This window comes from Panthera onca, chromosome D2 (assembly GCF_046562875.1).
Source record: "Panthera onca isolate mPanOnc1 chromosome D2, mPanOnc1 haplotype 2, whole genome shotgun sequence".
Lineage (NCBI taxonomy): Eukaryota > Metazoa > Chordata > Mammalia > Carnivora > Felidae > Panthera > Panthera onca.
In genome coordinates this window covers 43,377,703-43,395,047 of record NC_138349.1, presented here as the reverse complement: position 1 = coordinate 43,395,047, position 17,345 = coordinate 43,377,703, and the positions used below count along the sequence as shown (strand labels likewise).

Below are 17,345 nucleotides of genomic sequence, written 5' to 3'. Positions count from 1 at the left end.
CTCTTTTCTCATTGAAAGATACCCCAGACAAGTGGAAGAGAGACAGACGCACAGCCCTGGACTAGATTGTCCTTGCTCAACCTCTTCCTGGCTCCAGAACCCAATCTGAGTGCCCAACTAGCTTATTATGCAACTTCCCTTCTTTTGGAAGCTGAAACTTGCCAGATTTGAAAGGATACCTCCCTTCATAGAAAGAAAAAGTCATGATTTTTTATAAGTGCCCACTAAATGAAATGTGCAAATAGCATTCCCCATTACACAGAAAAAAATTTATGTCTGAGGTTTCCCACTCTGCCATGACTATAGCCCAGGTCCCCTGGGACGTGGAATGAGAGGCAAGAATAGGATTGGAATCCACAGCATGAGAAGGGGCACTATGTAAGTCTATCCTGTCCTAAGGGGAATGCTGCAGCCCAAGCCCAAGGAGCAGAGGTCACAGCTGTGGCCACACAGGCACGGCCTAGAACCTATGGGTGATGCTGAGAGCTGGCAGGGGGGTGGGGTGCAGTTGGGAGGAGCAATGGGTGGGATGGATGGCAAGGGAATCCCACAGTACTATCTCCCACTACACTGGTGGGCCCACTATGGGGGCGGGAGTGTCACACAGGCCCCAAAGTGTCAGTGTGGAAGCAGGTCAACAAGGGCAGGAGATGTGAGCAAACTCTCCCCCATCATACAAACATATGCACACAAACATACAATGGCAGCACAGATTTGTTTACCTATTGGCACAAGTGCAAACAAACGGAAGCCCACAGGGTGTGAGGCCTGCGCTGGGCTCAGGGGCTGTCCTACCCAACTCCCATTAAGTGGTAGCGGAAAGTTAGCTGTGGGTTGGGTTAGCTCTTGTTGCTGCTTGCCTGAAATCCCTGGCAAAGGATGGGGAAAGGCCGTTCTGCAAAGGGTGTGTCCTCTCAGCCCTTCCAGAAAGAGAATCCTTGGAGCAGCAAAGCAGTCCCATTTTCACATACATTAATAAGATGCAAAGCTCTTTAGGCTGATTGCTTGCTCCTCGCAGGAAGTCACCATGGGTGGCTGCCAGGAGGCTGTGCTCACCCCTGAGAAGTCGCTGGGTTGTCACATGAAGCAGGGGCCTGCGTGATTTCCTGCAGCAAGGGCCCATGCAGGGAGTCCCAAATAAGGCTACCTACCCAGGGCCTGTGCCATCCCCATGGCCCCAGCAAGCCGAGGGGGCAGAGGGAACACCTCCCCCAGAGTAGCCCTAATCAGCTCCACAAACATCGGCTCCCTGTGGCCTGACAACTATGATCTACTATCTCCTTAGACTTCCCATGTCCCTGAGTTACTTCCTATAGAGTCGAACAATGGCAGAGAGGACACCTGCACCCTGGTCCCTTTCCAGATTGTGCTGCTGACCTGCTCACAACCCTCCTGTGACTCCCCATTAGATTGAAACCAAGTTCAAAGTCCTCCAATGACCTGAGAAGTCTTCTGGGCTTGGACCCATCCCATCACTCTTTGTCTGACTCACCCAGCACCAGGCATACCCTCCTCCTCCCGGATCCTCCATCATGCCACGCTCATTCCAACCTCAGGACCTTTGCATGTGCCATTCCATCTGCTGAAATTGCTCTGCGGTCAGATCTTGCTTTACATGTTCCATCACGCCCTTCTGGTCCCTCCACAAACACCTCCTCCCTGGTAGCACCATCCCTGATCACCGCATCTAAAACGATGTCACCACAGAACCACTCTCTTCTTACCTTGCTTTGTCTTTCTTCATAGAGGTTATCACTACCTGAATTACTGTGGCTTTATTCATTTGCTTATTTATTTAGTGACCACCCTCTGCCTCCTCTGGAATGTCAATCCTTTGAAGTCAGGGACCTTGTCTGTCTCAGTCACTCTGTATCCATAGGACCTACAATAGGGCCTGATCCATGTTAGCTGCTCAATGAACTTTTTGATCCATTTGAAGACCAGCAAACTGAGACCTGGAGAGGCGCTAGTCTGTAGGGTGCAGCATCCCAGGCAAATCTGGGCTGGGCTGGCTCAGACATTTATTGCCTGGGACTGTAGGCTCACTTCCTGTTCTCTAAATCACATCTCACTTGCAAGAACAGACTAACCCCCACCTTTCAGGTGCCTCCGCAGTCCTCAGAAATGGCTAGGCAGAGTAGATTCGCAGCGAATCCCCAAATGCATCAGCCAGGCCTTTAAAAAATTGCCCAGTTCCCTTTATCATACTCAGTAGCCCTCCCAGAGCCCTGGAAAGCTATGACAACGCCCATGAACAGAGCTACCTGCCAGGGTCAAGGAACTACCACCAGCACTGTCGATCACTATTAGGGGCACAAACCAAAACCCAATGATAACCCTCTGTCTAAAGAGCTGACCTCCACATGCTTAAAGACCAAGACCTTCTTGCAAATACAAAGAAGGATCCTAAGGTAGTTTAGCAACACCCTGGCACCAGCCAGCAAGGATAAGAAGAGTATGGGATGCACAGAAAACAAGGGTGGTACCTAGAGGATCCAGGGGAGAAGCAGGAACTCTCAGGAACAGTGCACTAAGGATGACTGCCAGTGCTTAGTGAGAAAGGCCTGAGAAAGGAGAACGGGGCTTACTTCACGCCATTCCCGTATTTAATATGCTTACGTTGATGGCATATAAGCCATAAATCAGACGTTGCCACTCAGCGGTCTGCAAGCCTTATCAGCCCTGCCACAGGCAGAGCTGGCCAACAGAGAGCTTAAAAGTTTTGTAATTAGTTGCCAACATTTAAAAATTAAGAGATTTCACAGTAAAGTCCAGATTTCTGGCTCCTTTTGAGACACAGAAAGCACTGGCTATACCAGGCCTTCACGTGGGAATCTCAAGGGCAACCTGACTGTCCCCTTCAGGGAAGGCTGTGCCCTCCAGGCACCCACGGTTGGTACAATCTCGGCCCTTCTTACAGCCCACCTGCTCTACACTTCAGTATTCCTGTCTGGAGGTCACAGGCATTAGGATTTGTGACTTGGTTGTCCCTGGCTGGTGTTCCAAAGGGAGGCTGCAGCTATTCTTATCTAATCCTTTGTTTGTCTTCAAAAGCCCCAAGTTACAGAGCGCCCAAGAGTGGTTCATGTGGTTACCTGGGCTGGGTGGACCCACCTGACTGCCACCGAGCAGCAAGAGGACAGCAGACACACAGCTCCCTTGCCCGCTCTGCTGTGCTAGCCATGGGGCTGTCTCCAACTGGGTGCTCACGGTTTGGGCACCCACTTCTCTTGCTTGTGGTTCTTCCCAAGCAGTTAAGCTTGCTAGCTCTTCAGGGGCAGGGCCCGTGTCTTTCTCCACCAAAGAATCCAGTGCAAGGGGTCCAGGGAAAGGGGCCCGTTGTGTTGGTGGTGGTTGGCCACCCAACAGGCTGTTAAAGGAGGGCTTCTCATCCCCAGAGTAATTCTGCAGGCAGAAAGTACAGCAGCTCTTTCTCCTTCTATCAGCCCAGCAAGCAGCAGCTCTGAGAAGCTACTAGTAGCTGTGCCTGCTTGGCCTGGCAAGGGAGAGCCCAGACGGCGGGGGGGGGGGGGGGGGGGGGGGGGGGGGGAGATTCCCTGAATGCTCCCACCTGCTCCTGGGCACCAACTGCAAGTGCCCAGCCAGCACAAGGGGCCTGAGGGGGCGCTGAGATGCCCTCTCCTCCCCCATCCCCCCATGGACTCTAACATCTCTCCAGGTGAGCACTGGGATGACAGGCCAGTCTGCAATCCCAGCTGCACTGGCCGAGGGCCGTGAACATTCTGTCACTTTTTGCTAGTCCCATCCCTTACCACCCGGTTTTCCTCACCTGGTTCCAGGAGCTGTGCTTTCTGACATAGAATGCGTGAGGAGCCGTCCTGCCAGACTGGCCATAGCCCTGCTCCTCTGAGCCGCTAACACATGTGCCCTTGACCCCAGCAGCCCAATTGGTTCTACAACCCCAGCCAAACACTTTCTACAGGCACAATAACAAAACTACCATTCACAGAGCACCAGCCCTGCACTGGGCCTTCTCATGGGCTTTATCTCATTTCAGATCCCACAGCAACCCTCAGGGAAAGTAATACTATTCCAGTTGACAGACCAGTAAATGGGCCCAAAAAGATGGAACTGAGAGTGAGCTGGGACCTGACTGTGCATCTATGTGTTCCAAAGGCAATGCCCCTTCCTCTCTGTGTTGCCAGCAGCCCTCACCCCTGGGGAAGCACCATCGTGCCCCCAGCTAAGCATCACAGATTCTCAGATTTCTTCTGCAAAGAAGGGAAAAGGTGGGGTGTGGGAAGGAGGAGGCAGAGAAAGGGGACACACTCAGGGGTCTGCCCTGTGCCTTGTTGCTGAAATTAAAGTCATTCCTGTCCTGCCTCTCCCATTCAGGAGGAGCTGAACCCCTCCCCTCCACACCTGCCAGCATACCAGGGCTTTCTATAAGGGGCTGGGGGGATACATGCATGTTTCTCCCGGTGCACGTTTTCCTCGACATCCTACTTCCAACTGGTTCTCTTCTCTCATACTGTCACACGGGTCTGTCCCAGCAACTCCTTTCTCCCCAATCTCCATGGCTCCAACCATGGACCACAGCCCCTGTCCCTGGCTTTCTCCCTGACATCACTCACCAACACAGACACCGAAGATTCCTAACACACTATGAGGAGGGAGATGCCACAGCAAACAGCCGAGAAATGAGCATTAGACATGCCTGTTAACAGGCCATCAACCATGCCCACTTCTCTCCTTTGGTCAATCGACCCAGCAGCAGGTCACCATGAGAACCCCTAACATCAACAATGAGTGCACTTCAAAATTCAGAATGTTGACCTTGCCTGGAGTCAAGCAGATTTTTCACTTTTCTCAATGCTCTGTGTGGCCCATATCCTTACATTGGCTAAGACTCATCCGTTTCCCTGTCTAAGCAGCAGTCACTGGGTACCTTCTGGTGCCCAGCTCTCTGCTAGACAGCCCCTCTGGGGCCCAGCCCTATGAGGGAGGAAAAGGAGAGAACTGCAACCCAGAATATTCCCCACGCTTAATTATTACAGTAACCTTGTAGGTCAAGTGTCATTTTAAAGCCACTGTACAGAGAGGGAAGCAAAGCTCAGAAAGCCTCATGGTGAGGACACAGGACCTGAACCAGGTCTGTCTGGAACTCTGCCCCATTGACCACACCACAGAAGGGTTAAGGGGACCTTGGGGTCCTATGGACGTTGCTCTTCCAGTTACCAAGCAGGGAGGCACAGGCAGCCTGCCCAGCCCCTCGTGCTCCCTGCAGGTGTGTTAGCAGAGACAGGACCATGGGATCCAGGGGGGTGTCCTGCATTCCCCAGATGATCTCTCAAAGGTGCCCAGTCCACATTCCCCCTTCCCACATGATCTTCAATGGCGATGTTCATCAAGTCCACCCTTTGTCATGTTCTTGGAGGAAAATGGGCTTCCCCTTGATCTGTCAAGAACAAGCTTCCTCCTCCTCCCAACAGCACATAGTAGAACAGAGCTGGGCTGTGAGTCAAGGAGTTCTGAGCTCACATCCCAGCTCTGTCACATAATCTGGGAGCATGAGCAGGTCCCACAACCACCAGTTTCCAATGCTCTGTGATAGCCCTTCCTTCCTAGCATTGCTGAGATTGGGTGAATCAGTGGGTCCTACATAAGCAAGCTTGATAAATAAAGGCCTGTTCCATCTCTCCCTCTGTTCCACATCCCCCTCCTCACCACTTTCACCCCAAAGTTGAGCCAGGTTGAAACAAAGTAGGAGAAAGGAGGTGCCTGGTCCTCATCATCCACACACCTGCAGGACACCTGCTTGCTCCTAGGAAGCTCGTCTGCACACTGGGACATGGAAGACAGATTACAAAATGCCCCCAAGTCCCTACCCTTTAGTGTACTACCCTCTTTGCATTGTGACTTTGCACTTCCCCCAAGAGGAGTGTCCCAGGAGGCTCCCTCCTCTGCCCCTTAAATCTGGGCTGATCTCTTGGCTTGCTTTGGCCAAGAGATCGTACAAAAGCAATAAGGCACCAGGTCTGAGCCTGGGCCTCAAGTAGCCTGGAGCACTTGCATTTTCTCTCTTGGAACTCTGCTGCTGTCACATGAGTAAATGTGGATGAGCATGTACCATGAGAGACCCACGGCCTCGTCACCCCATCACCCTAAAACTGCCCTCCTAACTGGCCAGCCCAGCTGAATGGCCAGCTGACCACAGATGCATCAGCAAGCCCAGACAAGATCAGGCATGGCTACCCCAGGTCTGCTGACTGCCAGACTTAGGAATAACAACAAAGGCTTATTGTTTCATGACACTGAGTTTGGGGTGGTTTGATGGCGGGTGTCTGAGGCCAAGTTCTTGGTGGCACCAAGCAAAGGCACACTGGGAGCAATGCAGAAGACGGCAACAGAAAGCTTCTCTGTGGGTTTCTCTGTGGGCTGCACGGCACAGAGAGCTTTTCTGAGATGAATCCAGGCAATTGGAATAACCTGGCCTCACCTCTGCCTCTCTTAACACAGCTCAGCCTTCCTCTGGCTTCCTGCAACGCTGGGGAAATTCTGCTGCTTCCCTTCTGGGCTCCCCACCCCGCCCTTCAATCAACAAATGGGCTGACTCACCACCTCAGGGGAGGCCCCCCAGGCGGAACACCCTTGGGGATCCAGGAGCAGAAAGGGTAATTGAGTCATTCCACTGCTACAGGCTGTTTCCCTTTGTAAATACCTATTTCTCATGTTTGCTGCCTCCCCAGCCAGAAGGGGCTGAGAGACGCCCACAGGGAGGAAGTGACAGTTTGCTGGCTATTTAATGGCCCACAAAGGAAGAAGGAAAGAACACCAGGTGTCTCCAGACCTGCACTTCAGGTTCATGATCTCACTCTTTGACCCCAGGAAGAGACAGAAAGGCCTCCCAGACAGCCAAGTAAGACCTTCCTGAGCACCAGGAATGGGATGGCATGATTCAAGATGCAACTCAAAATAGAAACAGCACTCGAGCAGAAAACAAACACCAAAAGACCCAGAAACATTCAAGCATTGTCCCTTGATGAGAGCTTGGATGCCTGTTTAAAATATTAAAAACTCAAACATTAAATGCTTTCAAAACACTATCTTACTCAGGTGCCCCTGCTTAGCTACAGTATTAAGAATGTGTTTTGTCTGCCCACTAGGCAATCCAGCTTCTAGAGAATGTTTGCATGCAGCCGAGGTCAGAGCTCCTGGGATTGATTGCACCCTTCATCCACCCGTGTGCCAATCATCATCCATAGGCTCTGAAAAGGTGATTCACAAAGATGAACATGTCCCACCTCCTAACCTCACACGTTCCAAGGCCCCATGGGGAGGGGAGTACAAATGACAAGTAGTCACAGCAAGAGTGGTGGGTACCGCGGATGCCCCCGGATGACAAAAGGCAATAGAGGTGTGCTAGGAATGTGGAAGGTCCCACAGGGAGGGAGCCCACAACGGCTTCCCCAGTACGCATGGGGGTCCACAAGGATCAAGGGCAGTGCGGACAGAGAAAGAAGGGGACAGCGGCCATGTGGAGTCTCTGTTCTCTTCCCCATCTCAGCCCCAGGCCACCAGTTCTGGCTGCCTTGAGCATCCCTGAGCTCCAAACCTACCAGAACAAACTCAACACAGTATCTTTTCCTCATAAGCTTATTTCTAAGAATTTCGGGGGGGGGGGGGGGGGGCGGGGGGAGGAAGCATTTCTCAGACTCATAGCACTTTTGCTGAAGTACTAAGGCTTTAAAATCCGTAAACAGTAGGATATAATTAAATGCAAATGCAGGGCCACATTTAAAAATTAATCCTCTATAATTAATTAGTAATTTAAAATATTCTGGTAAATGATACTTAAATGGCACAGAATTATCCTAGCTCTGAGTGATAAAGTCGCCTGCTGAAGCTTTACCATGTTGGAGTAAGAAATATTTGCATATATCATGTGGGACAACAGAACACTGAGATTACTTAATTTTCCTTTGCTATAAATGTATTAAAAAAGCACAGTCTTTATATTCAAATTGTGGGAGCAAACTCACTTGCTGCAGCAAACTCTGAGAAGCAATTGATTCAAAGCCAGGAGTTAACCCAGCCTGTGCTTCTAGTAAGGATTAAATTGGCCTCCAGCCACACTCCTTGCCCGGGAAGCCACTCTGAGCAGAGTTGAGGAGAAATTTGGGGAGTGGCCTTTTCCACCTCCGTCCCTTCTATTCACCGGTGCCTCACAATCTGGGTGAAAGGGGACCCCCAGTCCCAAGCAATGGGGAGCTGTCCTACCAATAGGCTGCTCCTCTCACTGTTTTTCTCTCCCATCCTTCTGGCTACAGAAAGAGATCACCGATATCTAACTGCAAAAGCTAACTGCCACCTGCTGTAACCATCACTTGCCATTTCTCTCCCAACATTGCAATGCCTTCCCCAGACTGCTCTGCCACCAGCAATGCCTTTACCCTGGTGTGTGTGTGTGGGTGTGTGTGTGTGTGTGTGTGTGTGCACATATTTATGTATAGGTGTGGGGGCTGAGGGGCTGTCTGTTAGGCTGTGCTCGTCTGAGGGTCTGCTTGTACGAGCTATGAGGCTGGTTAGCCGTATCATTGCATCAGCCTGTGTCTGTGTGCGTGTGTGTGTGCGTATGCGTGTGTGTGTGTTTGTGCCTGTGTCACAAATGTCTAGTCTCCCACACTGGCCTGCATGGCTGCTTATCGTCAGTCCTCTCCCAACACACTCACCTCTCTGCACACTGCTCCCCCTACCCCGTGCCAAAGCTGGGCCTGGGAATGTCCCACCCACAGGGGCAGCCACTGCCATTTGCCGACCCACCCAGGCCTAAGGCAGGGTTCTTAAGCAAACTTCACCCTTCCCAATAGCAGAAGTTTTAAGACCAAGGCCCTTGCTGACAGGCTGGCCGAGGACTTGAAGACAAGCTGAAAAGGCAACGAAGGTACACACAAGGCAACGAAGGTACACACAAGCTCTTTCTATTAGAGGTAAGAAATATAAAATATCCATGCATTTATTCCCTCAGCAGCCATTGTGGGCTAGCCTTGTGCTGCTCTTGAAAGACACAAAGGTGGACACCACCCAGCCCTGTCCATGAGGGGCTCACTTTCTTGTGGGAGGGACAGGGTGCCCAATATCTACAGGCCGCACCGAGCTGGATGGTGTGCGAGCTGCCGGGACCTGCTGGCTGCTGTCTGCCTCAGGAACTGGGCAACTCTTCTCCAAGAGTGCACAAATGTTTCAAATACTTTGTTTCTTACTCTTTCCAGAAAAATGAAAGAGACAGGGAGGGAAGGGAGAGGAGGAAACAAGGAGGATACAATAGGAAAGAGGGAGGCCTAAGTCCATCTAGAGGCAGGGGCACACAAATGACAAAAAAGAGCTGAAAGAACAAAGTCCTGGAGTACCCCACCCCCACCTCTGGAGGAATCCTCAGTGGATGAGAGCTCTGGGGTGTGCCACCTAGGCCAGCCACTGCGAATGCCCAACACGACTATGGTCATGGTGGTGGTAGCCACAATATTTAACATCATGTGGGTCTCCAGGAGGAGACACCACCTCTGTGTCCCCAGCCAGTACTTGATATGGCTCCTGGTCCATAGTAGGCACCCAATCTGTAGTAAATGGTTGGGTGTTTAGGTAGGAGGATGGATAGATGGATGGAAGGATGGATGGATGGATGGATGGATGGATGGATGGATACACGCATGCATGCATGGACAGATGGACACATGGACAGATGATGGACAGATGGATGGAATCACCTCCAGGAAGACGAGATGAAGCCCAGGACCAAAACTGAGTGTGCACTGGAGGTCTCCCCATCAAACCTGGCCCAAGAAGAAGGGACAATAAGACATACATACCCTTCTCAGCACTGGGGCCGTGGTTATGGAATGCACTGTAAGCTGTTAGCCTCAAAGACTCTGAAAAGGACACCAAGAACAAACTGGTCCTGAAGTTTAGACTCCCCACCTTGGATCAGGGACCCCTTCCTGCTGATACCCCAGACTCAGCCTCAGACACTCTCCACCCTGTACATCCATTGCTGAAACCACATGACGCACAAGTCCCTGAAAACACTGGGGCTCTCCAGACTTCTGTCCCCCAGCATCCCCTTTGGCCATGGAGTTAATGAAGGTTCATTCCTGTAGACCCAGCCCCAGTGTCACCTACTCCAGGAAGCATCCCTGAGCATCTGGCCACCCCCATCTCTCCCTGGCCAGAGGGCATTTCTTCATCCTTAGCACTCTCACAGAACCTGGTCCACACCTCTGCTCTGACAGGTGAAGGAGTCTGTTCACACCTCTCTCCTCCCCACCAAACTGGGAGCTCCATGTGAGCAGGGACAACAGCCTCAGTGCCCAGCACAAAACTTGACATGGCACTCAGGCTCATTAAATTCTAGAGAAATGAAAGATGGAACCCACAGACAGAAGGAAGAAGGTTCCAACAGCCACAGACAGGATTCCCAGGCAAAGCCTCTGCCCTCAGCCCCTCTCAGGACTCCCACGGCCCTGGAGTGAGGAGAGGACACTCACATCCCCAAACCCCTAGCGGGTGGTTCAGGCTGACAGGCTACATGGGGACAGCAGCATAGTGGGTATCACTGCATAATGAAGCCCCACTTAGCAGTCAGTGGTCTACAGACATATCAAGGCCCAGCTGAGGATAGAATGAGTCCAACTCACTTCCCAGTTAGGGTGATTAAAAAGTGCTGCTTACCTTTACTCAGAGATCCAATGGCAATCCCAGAGCAAAACAAGCCTTTCAGGAAGAAGGATTCTCTATGGCCTGTGCCCTCAGCAGTCCCCAAGGGCACTCCACAGTGGGCTCCAGGTCTGGGACCAAGGGACCAGAGTGCTGTCACCCCTGAGCCCAGTTTCCCCAAGGGAGGCCTTTTAAAAACAACGCACTAGTGTGGTGGTTGTGTAGACTGTGATAAAAAGATCCCAGAGGAGGGAATGTGGATTCAAGACTGAGTGATGGAAGGTGAGGGGATCTTGAGGTGGGGCCTGTTATATGAGCCCACGTGCCTCCCCCCATGGCCTCGGCCTGCTTGTTCTGCTGACACCCACCCACTACCAAGGCCAGACTCCCCCACGGCTCCCAGCCAGGATGGCTTCTCATAAAGTGGGATCACAGAGATGCCGGTGGTGCGTGGGCCCCCAGGCTGAGCCCCCCACAGGGAATGCACACATCCTGGACACTGGACAGAGACACAGCTCCCAACACAGCATGTGGACAGCCTGGCAAGTCCCAGGCGGCCAAGTCCACATCATACAGAATTTGTCACTAGCGATAGCGAAAGTGCCAGCCTTCCCAACAGATTCACATGTAGCAAAATGTAGAAGATTCAGGCAGAACCATGTTTCTCCCTCCTCCCATCAGCCGGGCTTTTTGAGTGGGGAAGGGAGAAATTACAGTCGGGAGAGCTACATACCCCACCACTACTGTCCTGACTGGGTATAATATCCACGTGTCTTCAATAGCTGTGGGGCTCTCAGGCCATTTACTGCCCCATAACAGTGTTCTGAGTTTCTTAAAATTTAGGATCTGTCCCATCAGTGGATCAGCCTTGCTAACACCCTCTATCCTCATTATAACAAACAAGAGGTGGGCTCGGTCTGCTCAGAAAGCCCAAGCAAGGCCTCCAGGCAGTGAATGAAGGTTTTGTGCAGTGATGACCTCCCCAGGTCTCTCCCAGAGGATCTTCTGGACTAGCCAGCCATACATGTCACATTCACCTTCCTTCTCCTACTGTGTTTAGTAGATGCCCTAAAATTCTTTGAGCATAAGCACCCTAAAATCCTCTGCCAGACCTTGGACAGAGGCAGTTGAGCCATATCCCCCAGCATGAAGGGAGCATGGCGACACTGACCTACCACCGGCACTATAATATTCTCTCCTCCCAACAACATGGCAAATGGGGACCCTGGAGTGGGTAAAATCTGGATTTGACTCCTGCCCAATTACCCGGTGGCTACTTATGTGACCTAAAGCCAATCATTTAACTTCCTCAGCTTCACTTGCCCCATTTGCGGACCATGACAATTAGGGAAAGCACACAAAGGGCCAGGACCATGGTGGGTACCCAGGAAATGAAGCCTCCCCACCCCCACCCCAGGCATATGAGATCAAAAACCAAGACCCTGACCAGCTGGAGCTGAAGGCAACAAAGCCCAGGTGCCATCCTTCCCCACGGTCTCCGGCCAGCACTCCCAGGGGCTTGTCACTCTTGCCCTGCATTCAGAGTAGCCCCTCCTGGGGCATCCCCAGCTCTGCAGCACCCAGCAAAGCAAAGACTTTGCAAACACAGTCGGGGGTGGGGGGGGGGGTTAAGGGGGGGAGATCAAGAAGGCAACAGGCCAAAGCCAAGCCAAGTATTTCCAACACTGCAGAAGTTTGCATAATTATCCACTTGGAAATAATATCTTTAGGCCAGTCTTGTTTGCATCTTAAATCCTTGCAGGGCCTAGAAACAGAGCAAGGGCTGAATTCATCTGGAAGGGAAACAGTGAATATGATGTTTCCTAAAAAGCTATGTACCAAATGCTTTACCATCGCTCTAGTCTCCTTCATCCCTACTTTACAGATGAAGAAACTGAGGTCTCACCGGTGAGGCAAATCACCCAAGGTCACAACGATACTAAGTGGAGGAGTTGGGACTTGACCCCAAATCTGCTGAACTCCGAAGCCAATACTCTTCCCACTCCCAAGCTTAACAGCAGAGCAGTGACAAGGCAGAAAGGAAGCAAGCAGAGGAGGCAAGATGTGGGCAAGAAGAGAGAGGAAGAAGCCCAGCAACAGAATTAGTGGACACCATCACCAGAGCAGACTCCGGCCGGGGGAATTTAGCAAGGACAAAAGCTTTCCTGTGAGCAGACACCGACACATGCGCCGCTGGGAACATTCTGAGAAAGCCTGGATGCATTAGAGCCGATCCCGGGCTGCCCATTACTGGCCTGAATCACTTCCTACAGGGAAACGTGTTCCCGAGAAAATGCCGGGCGCCGACAGGACATCATAGCCTGGCTGACCACCAGCGTGATCTGGGCACTGATTAGGCCAAGAGCGGCAGGGCTGGCAGCCAACTGCACCAAATTAAGCGTTCCGAATTTTAAGTTCTCCGGCGGTAGGCTCCGTGCCGGTTCCTGATGCGTAAGGTAGCATTCTGAGTAATAATTAATTAGAGGGGAAAGCGGAATAAGCAACCAAAGTACATCAACTGGAATTAGTATAATTCTTTCCCTTCATTTTCCTTTCAATCAGAGAGAGCCAAACAGGTGACTGGGGTTGGAAAGGAAATCGCAGGGAGCATTTGGGCACCGGGCGACCCCTCTGGTCCACCCCTCCTCCCAGGCACACCACACCCCCAGCACAGCCCCCGCCCCCAGAAACCAACCCAGGCCAGAGAGGCACCTGCCGCTTCCAGCTCGTCACCTTTCTGCCATCAGGCCGCCAGGGCTGGCACCATGAGCCAACTCAGAGAGTATTTCTCGTTGCCTATTCTCAAGACACCAAATTCTTTGTTAAGCTGCTGGGCCCTGTCTTCATTAGAAGGCCCTAACCCCTGATAGAGGTGTTTAAAAAAAATGCACTGATTAGCCCAGGCACCAAAAATACAAGCACGCACACCAACTATCATTTGAGATTATGCAACCAACACCTCCTCCAGGTGCTAACAAATACCAAGGCAGAGCTGCCCACCTCTGAAGAGAGCTGGAAATTTATTTTATCCCTAGAGGCTTACACCTGTCAGCAAAGAGAGGAAAATTAAAACACCACCACCACAAACAAACCACAGCCTGGGTTTGGCCTCAGGTATCCCTGGCAGAGACTTGTAAACGGGCTTCCCGCCAGCTGCCCCCAGCCTCTCAGGGTCCATGAAGGCCTTGGGTCACCTGCTGGGGATCAGTCGGGAGCCAGGTTGTGCTCGGGGTCTCTTTCTGGAACATGCTGTGGGCCCAGCACCCAGGAGTCCCCACGTCCAGTTTGCTCCTGCACGAGTGGGCTGTGCCTGGCGGCCACCTGGGCCACCCCACAGCACCCCGGGGAGAGGCTCCTGCGGCCCCAGGCCCCACCACCTACCTCATTGATGAAGGAGTGGGCCCCCTGCGGGCTGAGCAGAAGGATGGCTCGGCGTAGTGTGTCCCGGTAGCGGTTCAGCTCCTCCGTCTTCATCGTGGTGAAGAGACTGGTGAACACGTGGCTAATGTTCTTGTCCACCTTTTGCAAAGAGACGTCAAGGCCCAGCCGCGAGGCCTGATCCAGAAAGCTTTGGAGCCCACGGATATCTAAGCAGTGGAGAAGGGGGAGGAAAGAGTGAGCTTTAAGCAGGAAGGGTCTAACTCCAATGCTCCGCGCCAGGTACAAGCCGCTGCCACAAGCCACGGCTCACGTCTGCCACAGTGACCACTGAACAGAGATGGAAAACACCCACACATCTGTTTGGCCCCAGGGTGAGTGTCTCCCACCATGAGGAGCATGGCCCACCATCCAAAAGGTCCTGTGGCCGGAAAACCCTTTGTGATGACCTCCCTTTCTCTCCCTATTGCTTCCACCCAACAGGAGCGAAAGTTCTAGCAGTTCTGTCCTCCACACCTGAGCTGCCCCCTCTACAGGATGCTCTGGGCCTGCCCATGTCACACAAGGTGCTCTCTCCCGGAGCCTGGGATGCCCATGGGCCACCATGGGCACACCCTGCCCCATCCACTCCCCCAGAATCAAATTCACAGTAAACAGTATTAATTCAACCAGAGCACCTTTCCCAACCCATTGCTCTCCCAGACTTTCCCTTCATGCCCATTCCACAAACTTCTTGAGCTTGCCAGGCACCATGCAAGCTGCTATAGTGAACCCTCAGATGCCCACCTTTCCAGGATGACAGATTCACCAGTAAGTCTAGTCCCAGCGAGACGTAACAAGAGTGGTTATGGAAAACCAGACACAGTGCCAGGGAGGAGACCAGGGCGCCATGGAAGTCATGACTGGGGTGCTGGGGGGAAATGTGCAGGGGGTCCCAATTTCCCACCACGGGGGAAGCCCTGGAATAGGCTCTAGGAACTTGCCATGGACTCTGACACTTAGAATTTTAGATAGTTCCTTAAACACATGGGCAAATCTTCCATCCACTTTGTGCCTCAATTTGCTCATCTATAAACTGGGGATGTAAATTTCTGACTTCCATTTTCACAGGACTATGAGGAACCACAATTCTTCAGGGTCCCAGTTGTTTGTGTCCCAGGGGCCAGCACCTAGGAGGCACAGAGAACCAACCTCCTAATGGTTTGCGGGGAGGGCACAGTAGTGCCCCAATAAGAGCCCTGAGAGCCTTTCTAGGGATGGCAAATGCAGGACTAATATTCAATCCTGTGGCACCTGTATTCAAGTCCAGCCATGACCTCAGCCAGCTTTGCCCATCGGCAACCAGGCCCCTGAAGCACAGACACTTACCCAGAGCTGCTTGCCTGCAATGCACGGGGGTCCCAGTGCTGCTCTGCCCACTGAGTCACACAGGAAAATGGCACCAGGCAGCAGGTCAGGCTCTCTTCATCAAGCCCTTGCCCCCTCCCCCAAAGCTATGAAGTATGAAAAGGTAACAGAGATCCTGCCACAGCGCCAGAGGCTCCCGACACACAGGCCCCTGGCTATCGACACCCCTCAGATTCCCAGGGAGGCCACGCAGTCCTCACAGCCTGCTTGGGTCCTTAGAGACCTGGAGTCCCAAAGCCTCTTGAAAGAGAAGCTAAAAGAGGTTTTTAAGAAGTCCTCTTAACCGAACAGAGGGAATGACAGGGCAGAGGTGCAGAGATGGCTCAGGGTGTGGAGGTGCAACAGGTGGAGGGGACCCCCAGCTAAAAAACTCAGTCAACCCCAGCCACCCCCTCTCCTGAGCACAGCACAACTCACACCCGCCAATAATAAGCTTGAACACCTCGGCCCAAGCAGACACCCAGGTCCAGCAGCCGCTCCCATGCTAGGCAGGCAACGGCCTTCTATCTGTGCCCAGGATGGTCTCCCCCTGGATCTGGGCTGTTCAATAGAGCAACCACTAGCTACATGGGGCTGTTTAAATTTAAACTTAGATTCATTAAAATTAAATAACATTATACCTCAGTTCCTCAGTCACACTAGCCACATTTTAGGTACTTACCCACCACATCTGGCTGGTGGCTACCATAGCGGGCACCACAGATAGCCATCATCTATGATGGATCACTGCAGAAGTTCTATTGCATGGTACTGCCTGAAAAACTATCTCGTAAACAGCATGGTGTAAATGATGTTCCCAAATATGGGAGATCAGCTGTATTTAGGCCCCTGGTAATGGCCTCCCTCTTCCTGTGCCTCGTGCCCTGTCACTCTGAAGACCCTTCGAGCCTCTACTCTGGGACACACGACCTGCTCTGACCTATAAGACAGCTGTGACTTGGTGCAAGCAGAGGTCTGAATAAGCATTTGTGCATTCTGCTTCCGCTCTTGGAGCCTGCCACCACCATGAGAACACCCGGGGCTGGCCTGCTGAAGGGATGCAGACACACGTGGAGACTCAGGTGGGCCCCCAGGCAGCCACCCTCAGTCACAAGTCAACCGCATCCGACTACTCGAGCGAGCCTAGAGCAGAACTGTCCAGTTGATCTACAGACGCACAACAAATAATAAATGACTTGTTCTAAGCCACTAAATCTTGGGATAGTGTGTTTCTCAGCAATGCATACTGACAGAGCGAGTTGATCAGACAACTTTATCTCGTATAGCGTATGAGAACTTCAATGAAAGAACAGGGCTTATGTCTTAAAAGTAACTCCACACACAGCTTTCCCATGGCACTGCCCACGTGGAGCTGAGCGTGAGCCAGATCAGGCAAGGTCACAGCCTCTGTGGCCCTATCCCTTCACCTGGACACCAACAGCCTCACTGCCCTCATGGCTTAATCTGACCCAGATGTGAGCACAGCTGACAAGACACTGAGGGCTGACTGGGACAGGCATGAAGGTGGCACCCTCAGACCCACATCTACCAGTTCCCACTCCTCTTCTGCACCTTGCAAGGCCATCACAAGTCTTTAAAGTGGCAGAGGGGCACCTGGGTGGCTCAGTCAGTTGGGCATCCAACTTTGGCTCAGGACATGATCTCACAGTTCATGGGTTCAAGCCTGGCATAGGGCTGTGTGCTGACAGCTCAGAGCCTGGAGCCTGCTTCAGATTCTGTGTCCCCCTCTCTCGCTCTGCCCCTTCCCTATTCTCTCTCTCTCTCTCTCTCTCTCTCAAAAACTGAATAAACATTTAAAAAAAAAATTTTAAGTGGCAGAGACTAACCATGTCTGCAGAGGCATGCTTTCTGCACCTGCACATGAGCACATGCACAATGAGGGCTCC

General features: G+C 52.2%; 1 protein-coding gene across 2 annotated transcripts in view; it reads right to left on the bottom strand.

Annotated features, from left to right (window-relative positions):
* Window positions 1-17,345, bottom strand: part of GRID1 (glutamate ionotropic receptor delta type subunit 1) — a 696,363-nt gene that overhangs the window by 453,241 nt on the left and 225,777 nt on the right. For both annotated transcript variants that reach the window (XM_060642293.3, XM_060642294.3), the window contains exon 4: window positions 14,056-14,261. In XM_060642293.3, coding sequence (XP_060498276.1) covers window positions 14,056-14,261 — 206 coding nt within the window. The remainder of the gene's footprint in view (window positions 1-14,055; window positions 14,262-17,345) is intronic.